Raw genomic sequence first — 25,700 nt, 5'->3', positions numbered from 1 at the left:
GAAGAACAGCTGGGCCTCTTGTACTTTCTTGATGGCAGTGTAAATTTGTCTACCTACTTAAAGTGTATGGTGGTATCTACTGGAGTTCATCACATAAATGCTCTGATAAGATCATTTCTGCTGTTATGTATGCAATCAATAGAAATTAGTTCTTATGTTTACTAAAATAGAAATTAGTTCTTATGTTTACTAAAAGATGCGAAAAGGAATGTTAACAGGTTCTTTATTCATGGTAATCTCAGGTAGAAACATTACAAATACCCTTTAGTAACATAATGAATAAATCATGATTTTTAAATATAATTGAATAGTATACCAAAAACTTAAAAAGACAAATTATCAGTACATATCTCAATATGGATTAATCTCAAAAATATAATGTGAACAAGAGACAGTCACAAAAGCTTGAAAACTATGTGCTTCAATCAATGTAAGTATTTAGAACTTTATGACGTTAAAAATTGGCAAAAATTTACTGTAAATCTACAGTGATAGAAAGCAGATTACTGGTTATTGTTGAATGGGAAAAACTACAAGGGAACTTTCTGAAGCACATAAATATTCCTTTTTTAAAAAATTGATTTATTTATTCTAATTTGTTACATATGTTGATTAATGTTCTAAAAATGAATAAGTTTAACAGTAATTGACCCCAAATAGTTAACACCTAAATTAATTAAATTCAGTTAAGCCTTTTAAACCATAATTACCAATTTTAAGAGTATCTCAAAGTCTTCATATGCCTAACAGGATAGACCCAGACATTTTATTAACCAAACTTTCCTAAGCAGTTAGATGATGCTTTATGAACCTAAGAAAGCTGAATATAAAGATTTCATTCATCTGCTTTCTTTAAATATTCAAATACTGTTTATAAACCAAATCAAATACCCTTCTCATAGAAATCAGAAACCTAATATTAATTAAATATTTCAATTAAATTCACAAGTACAGGATGGAGAAGATGGCGGCGAGGGGAGTGCATTGCCCCCGTGTGCTGCTTCACTGTGTGGGAGTATGACAAGTCAGGACGGCTAAAGGATATCTTGTTAGGAATTTCCAGCAATAGTGGGGTGCTCCGGAACCTGGAGGAAGGATTTCCATCGCACGAGGATCGGCTACGGGGACTCAAACGCGAGAGGTTTGTCGCACGGAGGGTAACACCGCTTATTCAGCAAATCGCCCCGCGGCTAGAGTCTGCAGCGCGTGCTGGGAAACGAGGAGATAGCGACGCAGGGATACAGCGCTGCAGTTTCTGCCAGCCGTGCAAGCACCGTACTCAGGGCTGAATTCTGGGTTCGAGACGGGGGAAGGAAGTGGTCCATCTCGGTTCTCCACACCGGTCAGACCACAGAGGAGGCCAGCAGCCACCATGTTGGAAAGCTGACGTCACCATCCCTGTTTTCGACTGACCGCAGCTCATTCAGCCATAGAACAGGTAATTTCAGGCTGCAATTCGCCTGCGGCTTGCAGACAGATTGCTAGGGTTCAGTGCCTGGGTGCTTCTTAGAACCTGATCTTATTGGAGCGAACACCGAGCGTGGGGCGGCCAAGTTCCGGCTCCCAGAACCGTCCTGGAACCGCCCTGGCCCAGGGCTGCGGAGCCTGTGGAGGCTGCTTCGTGGACCCTGCTCCTATCAGAGCATACACCAAGCACTAAGTGGCCGAATTCCGGCTCCCGGAACTCAGCCCGCGGGGACTGCTTCTTGGAGCCTACACTTATAGGAGCTTACACCGAGCACGGAGCGGCCGAGTTCCGGCTCCCGGAACTTCCCTGGCCCGGGGCTAGGAGCCCGCGGAAACTGCTTCTCGGTCCGGGTCCTGCTGAGGGCCGGTCAGGACTCACCCGTTGCTTTGGTTGCCCGGCAAGGGGAACAAAATGCTGCCATTCGCATAGGATACCAACATGGCAGAGATCTGATGTCATCAGAAAGCGGCGGAGGAGAGAACTTCATCAATACCAGCGGCGACATAAACAGTTGGTCTCCTGGTAGGGGGGGTGAGGCACAGACACCCGAGTCTCCTCAATTTGTCGTCGAGCCAGAGGGGAGGAGCCGGGCCGCCGCCAGCGCCCGGAGCAGGCCCAGCGGCTCGCCAGCGTGGTGACCGCGTGACCCCAATTGGAGAGGGGGCGGAGCGGAGCCGCCACCCGCAACCACAAGGTGGGCAGACCCGCGACCCAGTGGTACATGGGTGTGGTAGGAGGGGCAGGGCAGAGCCGCCGTTCGCGCTTGCAAGGTAAACAGACCTGTAACAGCCTGGCGGGTCAGGCCCAGTGGCCTGCCAGTGTGGTACACACGTCACCCCAACTGGAGTACGGGCAGAGCAGATCCTTCTCCCACGCCCGGATCAGGCCCTGCCAGTGTGGTGGTCACGTGACCCCAATTGGAGTGGGGGCGGAGCGGAACCGCCACCCGTGCCCGCAGGGTGAGCAGACCTGTGACCAACCTGCAGATCAGGCCCAGGGGTCCGCAGGCGTGGTAGGAGGGGCAGGGCAGATCCGCCGCCCGCGCCTGCAAGGTAGGCAGACCTGCAACAGACCGGCGGATCAGGCCCAGGAGCCTGCCGGCGTGGTACACACACCACCCTAATTGGAGTAGGGGCAGAGCAGAGTCGCCACCCATGCCAGGAACAGGCCCAGCGTCCTGCAGGCGGGGTAGTCACGACACCCCAATTGGAGTAGGGGCAGAGCAGAGCCTCCACCCGTGCCCGAAAGGTGGGCAGATCTGCGACCGACCAGCGGGACAGGCCCAGTGGCCTGCCGGTACAACAGACACGTCACCCCATTTGGAGTAGGGGCAGAGTAGAGCCGCCGCCCGCGCCTGCAGTGTAGGCAAACCTGCAACTGACCGGCGGATCAGGCCCGGTGGCCTGCCGGCGTGGTACACTCGTCACCCCAATTGGAGTAGGGGCAGAACAGAGTCGCCACCAGCGCCCAGAACAGGCCCAGTGACCTGCCGGCGTGGTAGCCACGACACCCCAATTGGAATAAGGAGAGAGCAGAGCCGCCGCCCGCGCCTGCAGGAAAGATACGCAAGCAGTACGAAAAGACAAGGAAAGAAAGGACCACAAGCAATGCAGGTCAACGCAACTTTAGAAGAGGTAACAGCTGCAGGAGATGGAATGTCAGATAAAGAATTCAGGATATACATGCTTCAGATGATCTGGAGTATCAAGGAAGACATTAAACAGCAAAATCAGACAATGAAAGATCACTTCGACAATGAATTACGCAAACAAATCCAGGAAGCAAAGGATCAACTATGCAGGGAGATAGAGGTTATAAAAAACAAACAAACAGAAATCCTAGAAATGCAGGAAGCAATAAACCAACTTAAAAACTCAATGGAGAATACTACCAGCAGAATAGAACACTTAGAAGATAGAACATCAGACAATGAAGACAAAGTATTTCAACTGTAAAAGAACATAGACAGCTCAGCAAGACTGTTAAGAAACCATGAGCAGAACATCCAAGAAATATGGGATAACATTAAGAGACCAAACTTAAGAGTCATTGGGATACAGGAAGATACAGAGCTCCAAACCAAAGGAATGAGCAGTCTATTCAATGAAATAATACGAGAAAACTTCCCAGACTTGAAGAATGAGACAGAATCCCAAATCCTAGAAGCCTACAGGACGCCGAATGTGCAAAATCATAAGAGATCCACACCTAGACACATTATAATGAAGATGCCCAACATACAGAATAAGGAGAGAATTTTAAAAGCTACAAGAGAAAGGAAGCAGATCACATTTAGGGGTAAGCCAATCAGGATAACAGCTGATCTTTCAACACAGACTCTGAAAGCTAGAAGATCCTGGAACAACATATTTCAAACGCTGAAATAAAATGGGTTCCAACCAAGAATTGTGTATCCAGCGAAATTAAGTTTCAGGATGGAAGATGAAATTAAAACCTTCCACGATAAACAAAAGTTTAAAGAATTCGCAGCTAGAAAACCATCTCTTCAAAACATCCTCGCCAAAGCATTACAGGAAGAGGAAATGGAAAATAACAATGAAAACCAACAGTGGGAGGTAGGACACTAAAGGGGGGGAAAATAATCAAAGAGGAAAACAAACCATGTTTAGTAACAGAAATAAACAAATATGGCTGGAAGAACAACCCATATCTCAATAATAACCCTAAATGTTAATGGCTTAAACTCACCAATTAAGAGACACAGGCTAGTAGAATGGATCACAAAACAAGACCCAACAATATGCTGCCTACAGGAGACGCATTTGATAGGAAAAGACATACATAGGCTGAAGGTGAAAGGTTGGGAAAAATCATATCACTCATATGGACTTCGGAAACAAGCAGGAGTGTCCATACTCATATCAAATAAAATAGATTTCAAGCCAAAGTTAATCAAAAGGGATAAAGAGGGACACTACATACTGCTTAAGGAAACCATACACCAACAAGACATAACAATCATAAATATTTATGCCCCAAACAATGGTGCAGCTATGTTCGTCAAACAAACTCTTCTCAAGTTCAAGAGTCTAATAGACCACCATACCATAATCATGGGAGACTTCAACACACCTCTCTCGCCACTGGACAGATCTTCCAAACAAAAGTTGAATAAGGAAACTATAGAACTCAATAACACTATTAATAACCTAGACCTAATTGACATATATAGAGTATACCACCCAACATCAAGCAGTTACACTTTTTTCTCAGCAGCACATGGATCCTTCTCAAAAATAGATCATATATTCTGTCACAGGGCAACTCTTAGACAATATAAAGGAGTAGAGATAATACCATGCATCTTATCTGATCATAATGGAATGAAACTGAAAATCAATGATAAAAGAAGGAAGGAAAAAGCATACATCACTTGGAGAATGAACAATAGGTTACTGAATGATCAATGGGTTATAGAAGACATCAAGGAGGAAATTAAAAAATTCTTAGAGATTAATGAAAACACAGACACAACATATCGGAATCTATGGGACACATTGAAAGCAGTTCTAAGAGTAAAATTCATTGCCTGGAGTTCATTCCTTAAAAAAAGAAAAAACCAACAAATAAATGATCTCATACTTCATCTCAAAATCCTAGAAATAGAAGAGCAAAACAACAGCAAAAGAAGTAGAAGGCAAGAAATAATTAAAATCAGAGCTGAAATTAATGAAATCGAAACAAAAGAAACAATTGAAAAAATTGACAAAACTAAAAGTTGGTTCTTTGAAAAAATAAACAAAATCGACAGACCCTTAGCGATGCTAGCGAAGAGAAGAAGAGAGAGAACTCAAATTACTAGCATACGGGATGAAAAAGGCAATATCACAATAGACACTTCAGAAATACAGAAGATAATCAAAAACTATTTTGAATCCTTATACTCCAATAAATTAGAAGATAGTGAAGGCATCGATAAATTTCTTAAGTCATATGATCTGCCCAGATTGAGTCAGGAGGATATAGAAAACCTAAACAGACCAGTATCAATTGAGGAAATAGAAGAAACCATCAAAAGACTACCAACTAAGAAAAGCCCAGGACCGGATGGGTATACAGCAGAATTTTACAAAACCGTTAAAGAAGAACTAATACCAGTACTTTTCAAGCTACTTCAGGAAATAGAAAAGGAGGGAGAACTTCCAAATTCATTCTATGAGGCCAACATCACCCTGATACCTAAACCAGACAAAGACACTTCAAAGAAAGAAAACTACAGACCAATATCTCTAATGAACCTAGATGCAAAAATCCTCAATAAAATTCTGGCCACTCGGATACAAAAACATATCAAAAAAATTGTACACCATGATCAAGTACGATTCATCCCTGGGATGCAAGGCTGGTTCAATATACGGAAATCAATAAATGTTATTCACCACATCAATAGACTTAAAAATAAGAACCATATGATCATCTCGATAGATGCGGAAAAAGCATTCGACAAACTACAGCATCCCTTTATGTTCAAAACTCTAGAAAAACTAGGGATAACAGGAACATACCTCAATATTGTAAAAGCAATCTATGCTAAGCCTCAGGCTAGCATCATTCTGAATGGAGAAAAACTGAAGGCATTCCCTGTAAAATCTGGAACAAGACAGGGATGCCCTCTCTCTCCACTTCTGTTCAACATAGTTCTCGAAACACTGGCCAGAGCAATTAGACAGACGAAAGAAATTAAAGGCATAAAAATAGGAAAAGAAGAACTTAAATTATCACTATTTGCAGATGATATGATTCTATACCTAGCAGACCCAAAAGGCTCTACAAAGAAACTATTAGAGCTAATAAATGAATTCAGCAAAGTGGCAGGATATAAAATCAACACGCATAAATCAAAGGCATTCCTGTATATCAGCGACAAATCCTCTGAAATGGAAATGAGGACAACCACTCCATTCACAATATCTTCAAAAAAAATAAAATACTTGGGAATCAACCTAACAAAAGAGGTGAAAGACTTATACAATGAAAACTACAGAACCCTAAAGAGAGAAATAGAAGAAGATCTTAGAAGATGGAAAAATATACCCTGTTCATGGATAGGCAGAACTAACATCATCAAAATGGCGATATTACCAAAAGTTCTCTATAGGTTTAATGCAATGCCAATCAAAATCCCAACGGCATTTCTTGTAGAAATAGAGAAAGCAATCATGAAATTCATATGGAAAAATAAAAGACCCAGAATAGCAAAAACAATGCTAAGCAGGAAGTGTGAATCAGGCGGTATAGCGATACCAGACTTCAAACTATACTACAGAGCAATAGTAACAAAAACAGCATGGTACTGGTACCAAAACAGGCGGGTGGACCAATGGTACAGAATAGAGGACACAGAAACCAATCCACAAAACTATAACTATCTTATATTTGATAAAGGGGCTAAAAGCATGAAATGGAGGAAGGATAGCATCTTCAACAAATGGTGCTGGGAAAACTGGAAATCCATATGCAACAAAATGAAACTGAATCCCTTTCTCTCGCCATGGACAAAAGTGAATTCAAAATGGATCAAGGAGCTTGATATCAAATCAGAGACGCGCCGTCTGATAGAAGAAAAAGTTGGCTACGATCTACATACTGTGGGGTCGGGCTCCAAATTCCTCAATAGGACACCCATAGCACAAAAGTTAATAACTAGAATCAACAAATGGGACTTACTCAAACTAAAAAGTTTTTTCTCAGCAAAAGAAACAATAAGAGAGGTAAATAGGGAGCATACACCCTGGGAACAAATCTTTACTCCTCACACTTCAGATAGAGCCCTAATATCCAGAGTATACAAAGAACTCAAAAAATTAGACAATAAGAGAACAAACAACCCAATCAACAAATGGGCCAAGGACCTGAACAGACACTTCTCAGAGGAGGACATACAGTCAATCAACAAGTACATGAAAAAATGCTCAATATCTCTAGCTGTCAGAGAAATGCAAATCAAAACCACCCTAAGATACCATCTCACTCCAGTAAGATTGGCAGCCATTATGAAGTCAAACAACAACAAGTGCTGGCGAGGATGTGGGGAAAAGGGTACACTTGTACATTGCTGGTGGGACTGCAGATTGGTGCAGCCAATTTGGAAAGCAGTATGGAGATTTCTTGGAAAGCTGGGAATGGAGCCACCATTTGACCCAGCTATTCCCCTTCTCGGTCTATTCCCTAAAGACCTAAAAAGAGTATGCTACAGGGACACTGCTACATCGATGTTCATAGCAGCACAGTTCACAATAGCAAGACTGTGGAACCAACCTAGATGCCCTTCAATAGACGAATGGATAAAAAAAAATGTGGCATTTATACACAATGGAGTATTACTCTGCATTAAAAAATGACAAAATCATAGAATTTACAGGGAAATGGATGGCATTAGAGCAGATTATGCTAAGTGAAGCTAGCCAATCCCTAAAAAACAAATGCCAAATGTCTTCTTTGATATAAGGAGAGTAACTAAGATCAGAGTAGGGACGAAGAGCAGGAGAAGAAGATTAACATTAAACAGGGATGAGAGGTGGGAGGGAAAGGGAGAGAGAAGGGAAATTGCATGGAAATGGAAGGAGACCCTCAGAGTTATACAAAAGTACATACAAGAGGAAGTGAGGGGAAAGGGAAAAATAATACAAGGGGGACAAATGAATGACAGTAGAGGGGGCAGAGAGAGAAGAGGGGAGGGGAGGGGAGGGGAGGGGGCATAGTAGAGGATAGGAAAGGCAGCAGAACACAACAGACACTAGTATGGCAATATGTAAATCAATGGATGTGTAACTGATGTGATTCTGCAATCTGTATATGGGGTAAAAATGGGAGCTCATAACCCACTTGAATCAAAGTGTGAAATATGATATATCAAGAACTATGTAATGTTTTGAACAGCCAACAATAAAAAATTAAAAAAAGAAAAAAAAAAGAAATGTGTCTGGAAATCATTAATGTGGGAAGTCATTTTAACTTTAAATTACATGCAATCTCTAGGAAGAGAAGGTTTAGGGACTCACCAGTTATATGAGACTTACAGGAAGTTAGGTTTTCTATTTTAGAAAGAAAAAACAAATTGTGAATAACTCTTTCTTATGCTGTATCAAATACTATGAACGGTGTTTGGTACAGAATGTTATAAATAATTGAGAAGGAAAGAGGATAGACGGAAGAAACCCTAGAGAATTTCTTAAAAATTAAGAAGCTGAAATATTATTGAATGAAAAAGAGTGAATAAAAAAAAAAAGATGTTAATGTTTGGGGAAGCTGGATGAAATATATGTGGAAACTCTTTTTTTTTTTCCTTGAAGCTTTTCTGTAAATCTAAGATTATTTCAAAATAAAAAGTTTAATGCATTTTTTTTAAACATAGACTAATTAAAAAGAGCATCTAGCATACTCATTGTTTTCTTCTCTGGACCTAAAACCTTACCAAAATGAAATCCTAAGCTGGAGTAGAGATGACTAAGAAGAATAAAACTCATGTTGAAACTTCAAAAGATTTATTAGTTGGTGATATTAGATACTACTAAAAGTAGAGGCAGCAAATAGAAGAAAATTTTAAGTCTGTTTAATAAGCAGCCTAGATACTGGGTCATCTTTCCCAAACCAGACAAAATGAAAGGCCTCACACGACCTAACTCAAAAGTACAGGTTCTGTGTTGGGAATGGGATGAAGAGGGGGCATTTATACTGCTTATTCAGAACTTTCTAAATAAAAATTCAGAAATTTCATATTATTTATTCAGCTCTCACCATGCTGATAGCCACATGGGGAGTTGGAAGATGATTTTTTGAGGAACCTGGACAGACCAAGATAAAAAGACCTAAATATATCCATGTCAGAAATTGCCTGAAGGAAACACCCAGCCAGACTACTCCACTATTAAGATCACAGTCCTTAAACCACAACTGCAAGCATTGAGATATTACTCTACTTTTAGTGCTCTACTCTTTAACCACAAGCAAATAATCAAGTATGAACAGGTAAATTATCTTGAAAGAGGAGAATAAAAGGTTTTGTGGAGATATTAAAAGTTCTAAAAACTATTATTAATGTTCTCAGAGAGATAAGAGAAGACTTTTCATCTATGAAATAAGAGAAGCATAGAAATTAAAAATTTAAGTAAAAAGAAAAAATGTGGAGTTAAGAGCTTAAGTTGCAGAAGTCTAGAGAAAAGAATATGAAAATACAAAGGAATAGAAAATTGGAGTGAATGGATCAGACAATGAGGCATTCATTTCACAAGGCATTTCAGCTGAATCCTAGGATTTTAAGAAATAAAATTCAGGAAATCATAATACTTTATTATTATCTCATTATGATCATCATTATTAAAGCAAATTTAGAATCAAAGAACATGGATTGCTAGTTTGAAAGATTTGAGTTTCTAGATAAGCCTAGATTCAACATGAAATTTTTGAGAAACAGAAGGGAAATAGATAAGTTGTCTTGGAAGGAAAAAAGCAATACACAAATGATGATAAGTCCAAATATAATCAGACTTCTCAACAACCTTTAAAATTCTGCAGAAATGTTCAACCTAGAAATCCAATCAATCATGTGTGGTGATAGTATAAAGGTAACCAGATATCAAACTGTGACTACCCATCTACTTTTTCTCAGGCATCTCCTTGAGGAGATACTCTGCCAAAACAGGAGTGAACCAAAAAAGAAGAGTCCAGTGGAATCTGGAAAGCTAAAGATTCAATTAAAATGAGATATAATCACTGGAAATGTGACTCGAGGGAGATGCTAGGATGGACAGCTGTGTAACAGATCTAAACGAGAATCAATTTTGTATGGAGATAGTTCCAGGAGAATTGCCTCCAAGAAGATAAAAGGATGCCTGATATCTTTGAACATGTTTAGAGGCTGCTTAAACAGTTCGAAGAGAACTGGGGAGTCAATTTGTAGTAAATATTATCTGGGCTAGTATAATGTGGCTGAGCTGTCATTTTATCATTCCTCAGTCTGTGTCTTAAAAGACCTTGTATTTTTTTTTAATTTTTTGTTTTAATTTGTTATATATGACCCCAGGATGCAATACAATTCATATTATATAGAGAGAGCACATTTTTCATATCTCTGGTATACAAAGTATATTCACACCATTGGTTTCTTCATATATGTATTTAGGGTAATAATGTCCATCTCATTTCACCATATTTTTTACCCCCTTGCCCCTCCTTTCCCCTCCCTCCCCTTTGCCCTATCTAGAGTTCATCTAATCTTCCCATATTCCAACTCCCAATCCTACTATGAATCAGCCTCATATCAGAGAAAACATTCGGCATTTGGTTTTTTGGGAATTGGCTAACTTCACGTAGCATTATATTCTCCAACTCCATCCATTTATCTGCAAATACCATGATTATTTTCTCTTTTATTGCTTAGTAATATTCCATTGTGTATATATACCACATAAAGGGCCTTTTCTGCTTTCACTCTTTGTTTTGAAACTCACTCCTAGCTTCCATGTGAAAACTCGTGAGAACCCTCCCATCTGGAGAATGGGAGACCACAGAAAGGAGAGAAGCCTTGGTACCTAAGGCTACTCTCTAGTAGCTAGCCCCATTAGACCCACCAGCTGATTACAGAGATACATAAGAAAGCCCAGCCAGGATCAAAAGAAACACACAGCTGAGCTTGTTGAAATTGCCAGTTTGAAAAGTCATGACCTAAATTGGAGATTAGCAAACTTTTTCTGTAAAAGGCCAGATAAGAGATATTTTAGACTTATGGGCAATGAGGCTTAATTGAGACTATTATATATGTGATGATATAATGATTAAAAATATTTCAATTTTTATTGATAAAATTCAAAATATAGTAATAATTTTTGGTAATATAGACCTATGCAAAAAAATAGCATTCTCTTTTGAGTGATAACATTTTGTTTGTGATTCAGTTAGGTATCTGTATCACCAAAGTTAGTTTCAAATTTCATTTGTTAATGCTGATGTTACAACAATCCAAATGTTTCATATTTTAAAATGTCTTTTTACACGGGTGTTGACAAATATATCACTCTAATAATCTTATGATTTTCATTGAGTATATTCATTACTTTGAGAAGCATTTCTAAAATTCTGTAGGTTCCCTTTATAATTTTCATTTGGCATGTCATTACTGCGCAGATTAATTACTTCTAATTTAAAGTTAGATAAAAGGTTGGTTGTATAGTGAACAGATTTTGAAATATGGAAATTTCATTTTTACTTGCCCTTATATCAAAAAACACTTCTGGAACTGTAGTTTGAGCTTATAAGTTTGTGTGGAAGTGGAAGTCTTTGTTTTTTGAAACTTCATATACTTCACAGGAAGTATATAAAGCACCTTGACTTTCTTTAAAATTCACACAACCTTGATTGCAGATCACATGTCTAAGGTCAGTGTAAGTTGTGCATGTAAGTGCTGTTTTACATTGTATTTTTTTAACTGATACAAAATAACAAGGGAATACAGTGTGGTATTTAAATACTTGTATATTTGTATAATAATCAAATCAGAGTATTTAGCATATCCATCACCTTATATGTTTGTCATTTCTTTGTGGCAAAAACATTTAAAACCTAGCTATCTTAAAATATATAATATTGTTAACTATTGTCACTATTGTGCACCAAAGAACACCAGAGTATATTTCTTCTAGCAAACTGTAACTTTGTTCCCATTGATTAGTTTCTCCTTATCTCCTTGTTTTTGTCCCTTTTTTTGTTATTGCTATAACACATTACACGAGGTCTGTACCAAGAAAGAAGGTTTACTTATTTCATAGTTTTAGATGCTAAAAGTCCAAGATCAGGAGGCAGAATTATTTCAGCCTCTAATGAGGGCCTACATGGCTGTTACAACATGGTATATGGCATTGTGGCAGAAGCATGTGTGAAAGGGAGAGTTCACATGGCGAATGAAATTCAGAGTCCAGTCTTGCTCACTTATATATAACAGCCACTCTCACAAGTACTAACTTACTTCATAAGATCAGCATTAACCTCTGAATGTAATACTCTCAGTGATCTAACCACCTTCCCCTAGGCACATGCCACCAAATGAAAACCTGTGGGACAAACCATAGCCTTTGTTAACCATTCTTTTTATATCTCCAGCCTTTGTTAACCATTCTTTTTATACTCTACTTCTATGAGATCAAGTTTTTAGATTTCACATGATTGATTCTATGTTTTTTGCCTCATGTCCCCAACTTATTTCACTTAATTAATGTATGCCAGGTTCATCCATATTACCATGGATGACAAGATTTTATTAATTTTTATGGCATTATAGTATTACATTGTGTGTGTATCATATTTCCTTTATCCATTTATTCATTGATAGTTGCAATTCCATATCTTGGCTATTGGGAATAAAACTGCAATAAACAAGAGAGTTCAGACATCTTTTCAAAATACTAATTTCATTTCCTTTGGCTAGGTACCTTGTGTGGGATTACTAGACCATGTAATTTTTAACTGCACTCAGTAAGAAACAGTATCTAGCTTACAACAACAAAAGCTAATTTCTAAAGCCATTCATTGTTTGATAATTATGGTAAGAGTGATTTTTATTCCAAAAATCTTTTTCAGCCCTGGGCTCAAAAATAATCACAGTAAATCTTTACCACCACTGCTAAGCTACTGAAATGCTGTATAGTATATCAAGTCAGGAATATTCAGTTTCACTTTATGACAAAACTTCAGAGAAATGATGATAAGTTAGTCCACAAAAACAATGGAAGTTACTGTAAGCACTAATTATTCAATAATAGGTATAGATTTAATTTAAGTATTCAAAATAATTGATATGAATACTCATGAGTTTTAAATAACTTATCTTTTCATTAGAGTCACATCTGTCCAGCTAAGCCTTTTTTTGTTATACAGACACAACCACATACACACTTGAGGGGGTGGGGGGGCAGGTGCTGGAAATAGAATACAGGGCCTTATGCATGCTAGGAAGCCCTCTATTCTTGAGCTTTATCTCGAACCCTGTTCCATACATATTATTAATAACATCACTTGTAACATAGTACATTCTACATCAGGTTGTACTGCATTAATGTTCCTAGATGCTTTTGAAGAAGAAGATCTTATCTGTAGGTATTCCTTGTACACTGTCATGGAATTTGAGTCTTTAATCACTTCAAACTGATTCCTGAAATAAAAAATTCAACAGTGGAGCCATATCAGTAATATTTGACTCATAAAGAGACAAACAAAAATTACTCAAATCACTTACCATGTTTTCTAAAAAGTTATGCATAACAGTAGAATGTATTTTCACATATCATATATAAATAGAGTATAACTTCCCATTTTTGTGGTTGTACATGATGTGGAATTACACTGGTCATGTATTCATATACTAACATAGGAAAATTAGGTCTGATTCATTCTGCTGTCTTTCCCATTCCCATCCCGTCCCTCCCTCCCACTCTACCCTGACCAATCTAGTGAATCTGCCCTTCTCCCTTCTCCCCCCCCCTCAGTCTCCGCCTCCCCCCACCATTGTGAGTCAGCATTTGTATATCAGAGAGAACATTCAGCCTTTGGTTTGTAGTGATTGGCTTATTTCAATATATTGAAATAATATTCAGTATATTTCAATATATTCTCCAGTTCCATCCATTTACTGGCAAATGCAATCATTTCATTCTACTTTATGGCTAATAGTCCATTGTGTACATGTACCACATTTTTTTTATCCATTCATCTGTTGTAGGGCACCTAGGTTGGTTCTATATCTTTGTTATTGTGAATTGAGCTGCTCTAAACATTGATGTGAGTCTTTATATAGAATGCTGTTTTTAAGTATTTTGGGTATAAACTGAGGAGTGGGATAACTGGGTCAAATGGTGGTTCCATTCCAAGTTTTCTGAGGAAGCTCCATACTGCTTTCCAGAGTGGTTGCACCAATTTGTTGTCCCACCAGCAATGTATGAGTGTACCTTGTTCCCCACATCCTCACCAACATTTACTGTTACTTGTATTTTTTTTTTTCCGGGGCAGTTACTGGGGATTGAACTCAGGAAGACTCAACCCCTGAGCCACATCACCAACCCTGTTTTGTATTTTGTTTAGCGACAAGATCTCACTGATTTACTTAGCACTTTGCTGTTGCTGAGGCTGGCTTTGAACTTAAGATCCTTCTGCCTCAGCCTCCTGAGCCACTGGGATTACAGGCATGTGCCACCGCACCCGGCTTGTATTCTTGATAACTGCTGTTCTGACTTGAGTAAGATGAAATCTTAAAGAGTAGTTTTGATTTGCATTTCTCTAATTGCTAGTGATATTGAACATTTTTTCATATATTTTTAACTGATCTTATTTCTTCTTCTTTGAAGTGCCTATGTAGTTTCTTTGCCCATTTATTGATTGGGTTATTTGGTTTTTTGGTGTTTTTTGAGTTCTTTATATATCCTAGAGATTAATGCTATATCTGAGGTGTAGGTAGCAAAGTTTTCCTCCCATTCTGTAGCCTCTCTGTTCACATTGTTGATTGTTTTCTTTGTTGTGAAGAAACTTTTTAGTTTGATTCCATCCCATTTTTTTATTCTTAATTTTCTTTTTCTGCTGGAGGAATCTTACTGGAGGAATTGATTCGTAAGCCGACATGATGAAGATTTGGCCTACTTTTTCTTCTGTTAGGTGCAGGGTCTCTGGTCTAATGCCTAGGTCCTTGATCTACTTTGAGTTGAGTTTTGTGCAGAGGTCCAATTTGATTTTGTTACATATAGATTTCCAGTTTTTCTATCACCATTTATTGAAGAGGCTATCTTTTCTCCAATGTATGTTTATGGCACCTTTGTCTAGTATGGGATAACTGTATTTATGTGGGTTTGTCTCATGTTTTTTTCTTCTATACTACTGGTCTTCGTGTCTTTTTTTTTTTTGCCAGGTTTTTAATTGTTGATTTTGCTACCACTGTTCTCCATCTGTTCAGTCAATTGTTATCACCAAAAGGCTATTAACTCCAAGCAAGTTTATTTTCTCAGGGCACGTTTATCTTGCTGCTTTTAATAATTTAATAAACTCGCCTTTGGTAAATGGCTTTTCCTGCTTGAATAACAAGATATCTACTAGAAAATGTAATTTGTTTGCAGGCTCACTGTATGTGTGTAGAAACTCTTTTGTTTTGAGGTATTCCATTTTAAGTTTTGTAATTTTCCCAAATCATTTCTTTCCTGGTGTTTGGGGATGTTGTGATGAGTGCTTAATTTGGTAATGTAGACATATTGTATCCTTTAGGAATAATTATGGTCTTACCACATAATTAATACCATTTTTTGAACATCTAATTCAGTAACAAAATAAGCCCACACTCCACCATGCCTTCACAGTGCAATGAAGTTCTTGTTACTTGTTTTGGCATAATACGACAATACTGTTAGAGCATGGGAATCTTCTTTACACACAAATGCAGACATGTTATAACTGCCTCACTATAATTTGTAATGTACCAAACAGTATGAATGATTGAGGCTGCTACCTGTGATCTCTTTGTAAATATTCTGCTCTGCCATGGTAGTGTGAAAGCAGCCATAGACAATATATAAAACAATCTGTTGTACTGTGTTCCAATAAAACTTTATATATGAAAAAACACTTGAATTGCATATAATTTTCACATCCTGAACTGTTTTATTCTCTCTTTTGTCTCAACCATTTAAAAATATGTAAAGCCTATTTGAATAGTGTTATGATTTGGATATGAGTTGTCCCCCAGGGAACCTCATGCTAGACAATTCATGAATGTTCAGAGATGAAATAATTATGAAAGCTGTGATTTGATTGGTAAATTAATCCATTTGAGGGATTAGTGAGTTGAATGAACTTTTAAGTAGTAACTGTAGACAGGGATTATGGATGAAGGAAGTAGGTCACTGGGGGCATGCTATTAAGGATTATATATTGGCCTTGGCTTCTTTCTTTCTCTTTCTGCCTCCCAGCTGCCATGAGCTGGGCAGCTTTTCTTCTTCCATGCCCTTCCACCATCATGAACTGTATCATCTTGAGCCAAGAGCAGTGAAGTCATCCAGCCATGGACTGACCCTTTGAAACCATGAGCCCAAAATAAACTATTCCTGCTCTAAGTTTTTCTTGTCAGGTGATTTGGTTACAGTGATGAAAAGCTGACCAACACAAGTGGGTTGTACACAAACAGGCAACAACCCAGATTTGGCTCAGTAGTGGTAGTTTGCTAATTCTTGATCTAAATAAATGATTGTTAAGCCACTAAAATTGAAGGTGTTTGTTATACAACAAAAACTACTATATTGACTGTTTATCTACTCAAAACCATTAACTATCTAAACTGGGTAGATAAGAGGACTAAAAATGTCTATGTTTTGGATTTTGGAATTGTTCTAAGCAATACAAATTCTTTATACTTCATACTGAAAAGTCAAAAGTAATGCCTGAAACTGTAGAATGGGCAAAGTATATTATTTAGAGATAATTGAAAAGATAAGGAAAATGAAAAGAGATAAAGGGTTTTCTTCTGGGGTTTGGGAAACATGATGGAATTCATAATGGTCAGAGACTTAAGCATTATTGATATTTTTCTGTTCTTTGGTGAAGGGCATAGGTATGCTGTTATTTTGTATAACATTCTATGTGTTAAAATTTTTACATATATTAACATTTAATAATAACAACTTAGAAAGTTAAAATTTTATTCAGGGGAAAATACAATTACTGACTCATTTTTAACTAATCTGAAAGTCAGCCTTTACTCACTGCCTTCCTTCATTTGCAAGGTCTACCATCACCTTGAGAAAATCATCCTCCTAATCATAGGAATAATTCTGAGAGAGAGAACTTAGTATGCATGAACTCACGCCAAAGAAAGAAGAAACCTAATCCTTTCTTAATTAGCTATTAGAGTATTTCTAAAATTATTTTAGATATTTTTTCTCACTGGGTTAATATCAGACTTTTACAATAAATAGTAATTTATAACTGTTAAAATCTAAGAGGATTGAGATTGTAAGAATTATTGATAAAATGGGTAAATGGGCTTTCAAGGTCTCCCTAATAAACTTTGGCTTTGTTTAAGAACAATAAAGAACAACTTAAAAATTATGTGTAGAACAGGAAAGAAATTCACATTATATATTGTAGTTAAATATGTTGATTATAAAATACTAGAAAAAGGATTATGTGTTCCATTTTATTTAAGTTTCTAGTTTAATATCCAATTTTTTCCCATTGTTATTGAATCACATGCATGATGATAATACTGTCCATCAATAGTTCTTATAATATTATTCCATATCTACTGTGTGGTAGGAGCTCTGTTGGAATCAGGGTATATACACCTGAGGAAAATAGGCATTGGATATTCCCTCATGAATCTTATGTTCTGGTAAGGAAAATAATCATTAGATAAACACACATGAAAATATTCAAGGTCAACTATGTTGTGCACTAAAGATACGAGATACTCAGAGACAAAACAACAGAAAGATATGATTTAGGTCTGAACATGAAGAAAGACTTCTCCAAGGGAATGAAAAGATAGATAGGGTGCAGATGCCATTATGAGGGCATGTGTGCCAAGGCCCTGAGCCAGAGGAAGTATGGTACAGAGACAGGTTCAAAAGAAGGGTGTTAAGGTTGAAGCCCAGAGATTGTGATTCAGAGTGAAGAGCAAAGTGAGGCTAGAGAGGTAAGTTGGGGCCAGACATACTGTGTTTACATATTAGCAGTTTTTCTGATTTTGTGAATATAAACTGATTTGTGCATATTTATATACATAGTATAATGTAATTTTTCCAGATACACTGTGAAATTCGCCTGAATCTGTTTCAATATCTATATGGATAGTCTTTTAATTCTTCTAGCTCACTTAGAAAAGAGCATGTAATAATTTCTGCAGTTTGAAATTAAGCTTTGAAACATAATCATTCTGGCATTCCACAGATGCACATCTTCTATTTAGCCAGGCAAAGGCTAATGTAGCCCTGAAGAAAGAAACTGATATTTGAGGTATTATTTCTACATGTATAGAAAAGAAGCAAGAAAGAGACATCTCTGGGAAAGTTCTTTAAAAGCTTTTATGTTGATGTCCTGTAATTTGTTTTATCACTTAAAAAGGGAGGATATAAAATCTCTGCAGACTAGTTTTATTGGAGCATAAAAGCTAATAGCATACCTACACAACTTATTTCTTTGATTGTTCAGCAGATTTGTTGCTCTTATATGGATAACTCCTCCCCCCACTACCACCTCTTCTTCAGTTTCCTTTTTATATTTATACCTTTATTTATTTATTTTTATGTGGTGCTGAGGATCAAACCCAGTACCTCACACATGTTAGGTGAGCAATCTACCACTGAACAACAACCCTAGCCCCTCTTCTTCAGTTTCTGTTTATTCACTGTCTTGCTAATTTTTCTTCCTAAATATTTTTTCCTATCAGTTAAGATTTTCCCATTTACTCCATTGAACTTTTTCCTGGACTATGTTGTCATGTCCTAACGGGTCTCCTTGAGTATAGTTTTATCCCAAACAAATCCATCTTTTAGAGTCACAGGATGTTCCAACTGAGATAGAGATCTCATCATGACATGATAGGCACCAGTGGTGCACTACTATGTATGTTAAAGTCCAGGATATCTAACAGTGTTTACATTCATTGAGCACTCACTAGGTGCCTGGGGAAGTCTCAAATATTTGACACAGATTAACCAGTCATTATAACCCACCTATTTTAAAAGATACTACTACTGTTTTCATTTTAAAAATCAGAGGCACATCTGTCCATGACTTACCTCACCAGCCTATTCTCTAGCCACACTTTGCCTTATGTTTCCTGCTGTGTGATACTAAAATTCCTGTACTTCATACATATAAGATTGCAATCCTCATGCTCCACTGCCCTGATTATAATTCTCTCCTCCTTCTCCTTTATTTGGGTAATCTCTTATTCTTTGAGATGCATTTCTTTCAGATTTCTTATACATTCTTCTTCTGTAGGTGTCCTCCTTCCATAATACTCTTATATGGATAACTCCTCCCTGCCTCTAAACCTCTATCATGACATATTCTATATTTTGTTGATACAGCCTGTATATTTGTTTTCCCAAATAAATTGTGAGCTTTTTGAGTGCAGAGACTAAGCCTGTTTATTTTTATAGAATTCAATATTCCCTCTGAAGAAAAACTTTGTTCCATTCCTTGCTCCAAAGTTAAATCAAATTATCGTTAAATATAGTAACCAAACCTTTTTTTTTTTAAATCTGTGTACCTGCTTAGTAAAACCTATGAACAGAGATATCTTGGTTCTTAAAAATTTACTTTTCTGATTATACAAACTTGTTTCATTTGGGGAGTTGCTTATTTTAGACACAAATGTTTCTCAATTTCCTAGTATCTTGCCTAACAATCTATATCAAATACCTCCAAATCACTATCCATAATGTTAGTTGTTTTAAATAGTAAATGAATGTTTACTAAATGAATGTTAGTTGTTTAAAATAGTAAAATTTAGGAAAGAATAAAAGTTGGGAAACTCCAGAAGATTTTCTCCCAACTTTACATGAAATTGTTCTATTTATACATTGGCATAACAGACACAGATTTCTGGCATATGTATCCTTAGATCACAACTGATCTCCATGAACACAGGGTGCTGTTTATCTAAGTAATATTTCTTCATATATAGCAAGGGGACAGAAATTTATCTTTTCCGGGCCTACAGCTAGTTTTAAGTTGAGAGCAAATTCTGAGAGACCATGATAAAGAGCCAACTTGTTTACTTTGGATATACCATTTAAGGTGAGGCAAGGATGACTGTGTAGAGTATGAGCCAAGGGTGCATTTGCTTGCTCATGGAAAGATAGTACAAGTCGTTGGGGCAGCATCAGTGCACATGCCAATACTGGTAGCTCTTTAAGCTTTAGGCTTCCCACTATCCAGCTTCCTTTCCTTCCATTTCTCTCATAAGAACCTTCATCTGCACCCAGCAGTCTCAAACATACATTTGGGTTTTATCTTCATGCTCTTATGTCATATAAGCATTTGTTTCTAAATAGTGTTCAATATAGCCTACTAATATTGTTCCCTCAGTCTTCATCCTCATGCTTCTACTGTGAAGCACCTGTTAAATCTCAAGTCAGAGCCCACCTGTTTTCTAAGTCCTTCTCTAACCATAGGATACATCAACACTTCCTTCCTTAAATAAAACTCATAACTAATATCACCAGCACTCATTAACTACAGTGTCTTTGAAATCTACTTTTTTATACTGTTGTTTTAATTCCTGTGTACCTATATTTTGTTTCTGCAAGTAAATTTTAAACTCATCAAGAGAAAGACAAAAAAGCTTTCAGTATTTGGACGTTTTTCCCACACATAATAGATATTCAGAAAATAATTTGATAAATGAACATATGAAGAGAACTTGCTACCAACCACAAATCAGAACTGGGTATAATATGTAATACCTGTTCTTTTCCTTTTTAGTTGTCACTGATTTTCTAAGATGCATTTCTACAATCATGTTCAACTTTTAATATGACACATAATTAGATAATATGCATACATTGTGTTTGTAAACAAAAAATAAAGTAAGTTGAGCATGGTGGCACATGCCTGTAATTGCAGTAACTCAGGAGGCTGAGGCAGGAGAGTCACAAGTTCAAGGTCGGCCTCAGCAACTAAATAAAGCTCTAAGCAACTTAGGAGACCCTGTTTCAAAATAAAAATAAAAAAGGCTGGGGATGTGGCTCATTGGTAAAGTGCCCCTAGGTTCAATTCCCACTACAAAAAAAATTAAAAAAATAAAGTAAGTGATTTCCCCAGAAAATTAAACAGCTCCATAATCATGTGATTTATAAGCCACAGACCAGAATTGAGTTGATTGCTGAGATTTGTTTCCCATAAATACTGTTTTTATAGTCTTGCAAAATTACACTGATAAAAAGTATACAATCTCAGGTGTTTTATTGGTTTGTGATTCTCTGATTACTGAAATGTATGGTGGATTTCATGGATGCCGGAGCAAAACTACACTTTTAAGAAATAAGGAGAAATTTTAAAATCTTATACAAAATGTCATATAAGCTTTCAGCGCTAAATGACTTTTAATATGACCTACTTTATCATAACGTTATAGAAATTGACTTTAGTCATTTAGTTTTAAAACATTAGTATGAAGAACTTTCTCTACATTTATAAACTCATGATGTAACCATTTCATTATACTTCTGCATATATTTTAGATGGTAAAAATATATTTAAAACATGACAATAAATGTGATAATATATCTTAACAGATAAATAACAGCATGTATATTATATGCTTGAATGTTTTTCTCTCCAAATTACTCACCTTAGGTTTGTAGTTCTCATTTGGTGACCAGCTAATGAGTAGATAGCAGGTGTTCTGCTTAACACAGATACTCCCTCACAGGGTAGAATTACCAATAGTGGTGTGAAGAGTGAGAAACCCTGCCTTACCCAATAGATTGTGTTAAAATGGTATTACCATCACTAAAACATTCTGGAAAATATTGTTTGCTTATTTACATATATTTACTGGTGACATTCCTCATTCCTTGTGGACTATTTTATATTAGATTAATTTCTCATGACTTAGGGGCAGTATACTTCAGCGATGGATGGAATCAATAAAATCTTCAGGAAGATATTCACAGGCATTTATATGCAAGCACACAAATTAGTTAATGCCACCTAATTTAGAATTTGGTCTGATTAGAGAATAGAAGGCTTAAACTTTATTTTTGTGTTATATTCAAATGAATATTTATTGACTAATAGTTTTTCAGGGTGAACTTCACAACCAAAAGTGTTACTTAACTTCCAACTGAGGAGTTGAAAACCAAAGGAAATTTCTAAGCAATACTTGGCCAGCTCAAAAATGGTAGATCCTCAAATATTTGGACTGAGAAGATAATATATACTCTCAGCCTCCCCAAAAAATGTCAGGTGAAAGACATATAGCTAACTCTTTTTTCTTTCAGATACAGCACGATTGTGTAAATTGAACCATCATTTTCAAACAGGCCTGATCAAATTTATTGATCCGTCCCTTGTTAGATAGAAATTCTGATTGATAGTTAATATATGATGGATTTATCTTTTACATTCAAATAATCCTAGTGCACGGTTATCTACAATTCTGAATTGCCCAGGGCTTAAAAACTACAGTTTTGTGATTCAGTGGGTGGCAAAACCCAACCTGAACTGATATGAAGTAATTTATACTTTTACCCACATAATGTAAATATTCATACTCTTCACTACAGAATTATTAGTGTGTTTTATTTCAGAGGGTTTAGTAACACATATTACATTTTTGGCCTTTTTAAATTTGGTAATTTTCAAATTACAAATTTGTAAAACATCAAAAAGAATTGTGATTGCAGATATTTTAATTTTAACTAATGTTATTGGTCTGCATTTTTTTAATTGCTATAATTTTTCAGCTTTATGTTTTTTCAAGTTGTGTTATTGTGTTATTTTGTTATTGTGTTATTGTGTTATTTCATATTGTGTTATTCTGTTATTTTATCAAAGGAACTAAAGGCTAGTGTATTTAGTGATTGGAAATGTAATAGTAATGATTTTCAAAATAACCATTATATATACTTTCAACATTGTTACATAGTTTTATGTATTAGGAAGGGAATCCCAAAAATGATGTGTATACTAAAATTAGAGTGGGCAGAGTGAGTATTCAAGGACCTAAAAAAAAGGCAGCATGTATATTGCCAATATTTCAACAGAGTGCTTAATAATAGTCACATAATAGTCTTTTTAAAATGCAGAATAAGATGCTGTTGTCCTTCAAATAAACAAAGGTTTTTTAAACTGATAGAGCTAAATGTAATCAAGGCTTTTAAGAAATAGGCATGCTCATGGGCTACTATGGGAAAAAAAATTATGTAAAATGTCAGAAGCCATAAAGAGTTTATATCCATTGGCCAAATAATTCCAAATTGTTTTCAATTGATTCAACATAAATATCTAACCACAAGGTTACATATATGGATGCTTCTTATTTTATTTAAAATAACTAAAATACCCATGAATAACAGTTAACAAGTTATTATGCAACTTTGTAATTAAATATAAATCATAAAATAATTTCTAATAGCTTAAAAAAGGATTCAAATTATATTTTAAGTTAAACATGTCAGAGTTAGACAGTATGTACATCTTAGGTCCTTATCTTCATGATGTCTAAGTCCACTTATATGTATAGATTGTTTTGTGGTTTTCTCTATTTTCAAAATAGTAGATATTTTCAGAATAGTGAATCCTTAATATTATTTTATATTTTATGGGTCATTTATACATATCTAAAATTGGGGGAAATGATGGCAAAACATAAACACACGAAGCAGAAAGCCCTCAAAAATAAAAAAATGAAGAAAATGTTCTGAGAAACTTCAAAGCACTTTGTAATTGTTCTTGTTCTCTAACAGATAAAGGATAGGACCTATATAAATAAATGAAACAAATTTTGTTATGTAATATACATTTCAACCCATGAGGCACTATTTTAGCAAAGAATATTCCAACTTCTTAATAAATGCTACATTTCTTTTATAGGATTTTAGCCTTTTTTCTCTTTGTCTGCCATTCTGAAAGCACTTAGGTACCTGATTTCTAATTCATTAATATGGGGAATACCTTTTTCTTCCCTAGGTCTCTATTTCAAATGTTAGCACACAGAGTAGAATTTTTACCTCTATTCATGGTGTCCAGCTCCCAACATCCTAACCTGGCAGGAGAACCAAACTAGCTGTAAATCTTACCACCCAGACCACACTTGATTATTGTATGATGGTAAAATTAAACGTGAATAAAACAGCATTAGGGTGTTCTTGGAAGAATAAACACAAGTTGGAAGTCTTATGTGGATAGTGCAAAGTACAGGAAGGCAATCAATCATGTAAACATCAAATGAAAGGTTGGTAAGGAAGCCATTGGAGTCTGTCAGGCGCTCCCTGCAATAAATGGCTTATTCCATTTCTTTTCCCTTTAACTCAGTTTAGGAAAGAGTTCTGCGAAATCTGTAACAGATCCCAAAAGATTTTATAAGTTCATACTCCTGTTTAAAGGTAAGCTTTGAACAGAGCTCCCACCTACTGAAGAGTATTTCTGGTTTATATAAAATGGACACAAATATGTCTTGGTACTACCTTGCTGAGTTTTTCCTCTTTCCACAACAGGAAACTGTTAAGGCAGCAATAATAGAAGAACAGAAGCGAAGTGAAAAGGCTGTAGAAGAGGCAGTGAAAAGAACAAGAGATGAATTGATAGAATATGTAAAAGAACAGAAAAGGGTAAGTATCTTCTGAAAATTTTAATTTGTGCTTCCATGAACTGAAGCAGTAGCTTTCATATACTAACATAAACTTTAAAGATATTTAAAATGTCCTTTTTCATAGAAGTGGAAATCCTTAAGATTATTTTTCATATATAATTATACATCCTAATAGTTAAATTTATAAACATAAATTCCATCTATCAGCTCAAAAGGAACAGTGAATAATTTCTTGCTAGTCTTCTAGTAACTTCCAACTTAGCATTCCACTCATTACTATAAAGATAGTAGATTTTAGTATTTTTTGCCATACATCTGTGGACTTCTTACAATATTTGTAGAGATTTACATGCACCCTTTATGTTCCCTGTTAACACCATTGTGGTTTTAAAGGCTTTCATTACAGTTAGCAAATTAAGGCTTTTCTGCCATAGTTCCATTTCAAAAACATAACTCAGAATATGCTGGTTATAATTTAAGTTATATACTAAAGTTTTGCAAAATACATATTTCAGTATAATATGGTTTTAATGAGTTTGAGTGAGTAGCTGCAAATAACAAGCCAAAGTTGATTTGTTGTCCTTTCAACAAAACTTTGGTCTTCTTAAATAACATGCAAGTTAAGAGACACCTTAAAATTAGATGTTCATTATAATCTTTATTAAATGTATTATATTTTTATATACTTATATAATTTTATCATATATAATGTTTAGCATGCTTTATATGTTTAGTAGATGTCATATATTATGCATAAATACTATATGTATTATATGTGTATGAATATATAATATAACCTATGTCTTGTGTTACATACTGTAACATAACATAAAACATAATGCATATGAGAGAATTTGGTGGATAATATCTAAACTTAAATAATTGGTGGGCCCATAGTTGGCAGTTGAAGATGAGAAGTGAATT

General features: G+C 36.2%; 1 protein-coding gene across 2 annotated transcripts in view; it reads left to right on the top strand.

The window, feature by feature from the left end:
- The window catches only part of Ccdc91 (coiled-coil domain containing 91), a 351,748-nt gene that overhangs the window by 257,071 nt on the left and 68,977 nt on the right, over positions 1 to 25,700 (top strand). For both annotated transcript variants that reach the window (XM_027934258.3, XM_071610023.1), the window contains one exon: positions 24,682 to 24,795. In XM_027934258.3, the coding sequence (XP_027790059.1) occupies positions 24,682 to 24,795 (114 nt within the window). The remainder of the gene's footprint in view (positions 1 to 24,681; positions 24,796 to 25,700) is intronic.

Source organism: Marmota flaviventris, chromosome 3 (genome assembly GCF_047511675.1).
Source record: "Marmota flaviventris isolate mMarFla1 chromosome 3, mMarFla1.hap1, whole genome shotgun sequence".
In the NCBI taxonomy this organism is placed as follows: Eukaryota; Metazoa; Chordata; class Mammalia; order Rodentia; family Sciuridae; genus Marmota; species Marmota flaviventris.
Note: the sequence above shows the minus strand (reverse complement) of the source record. Positions and strands in the feature narration are given on the sequence as shown.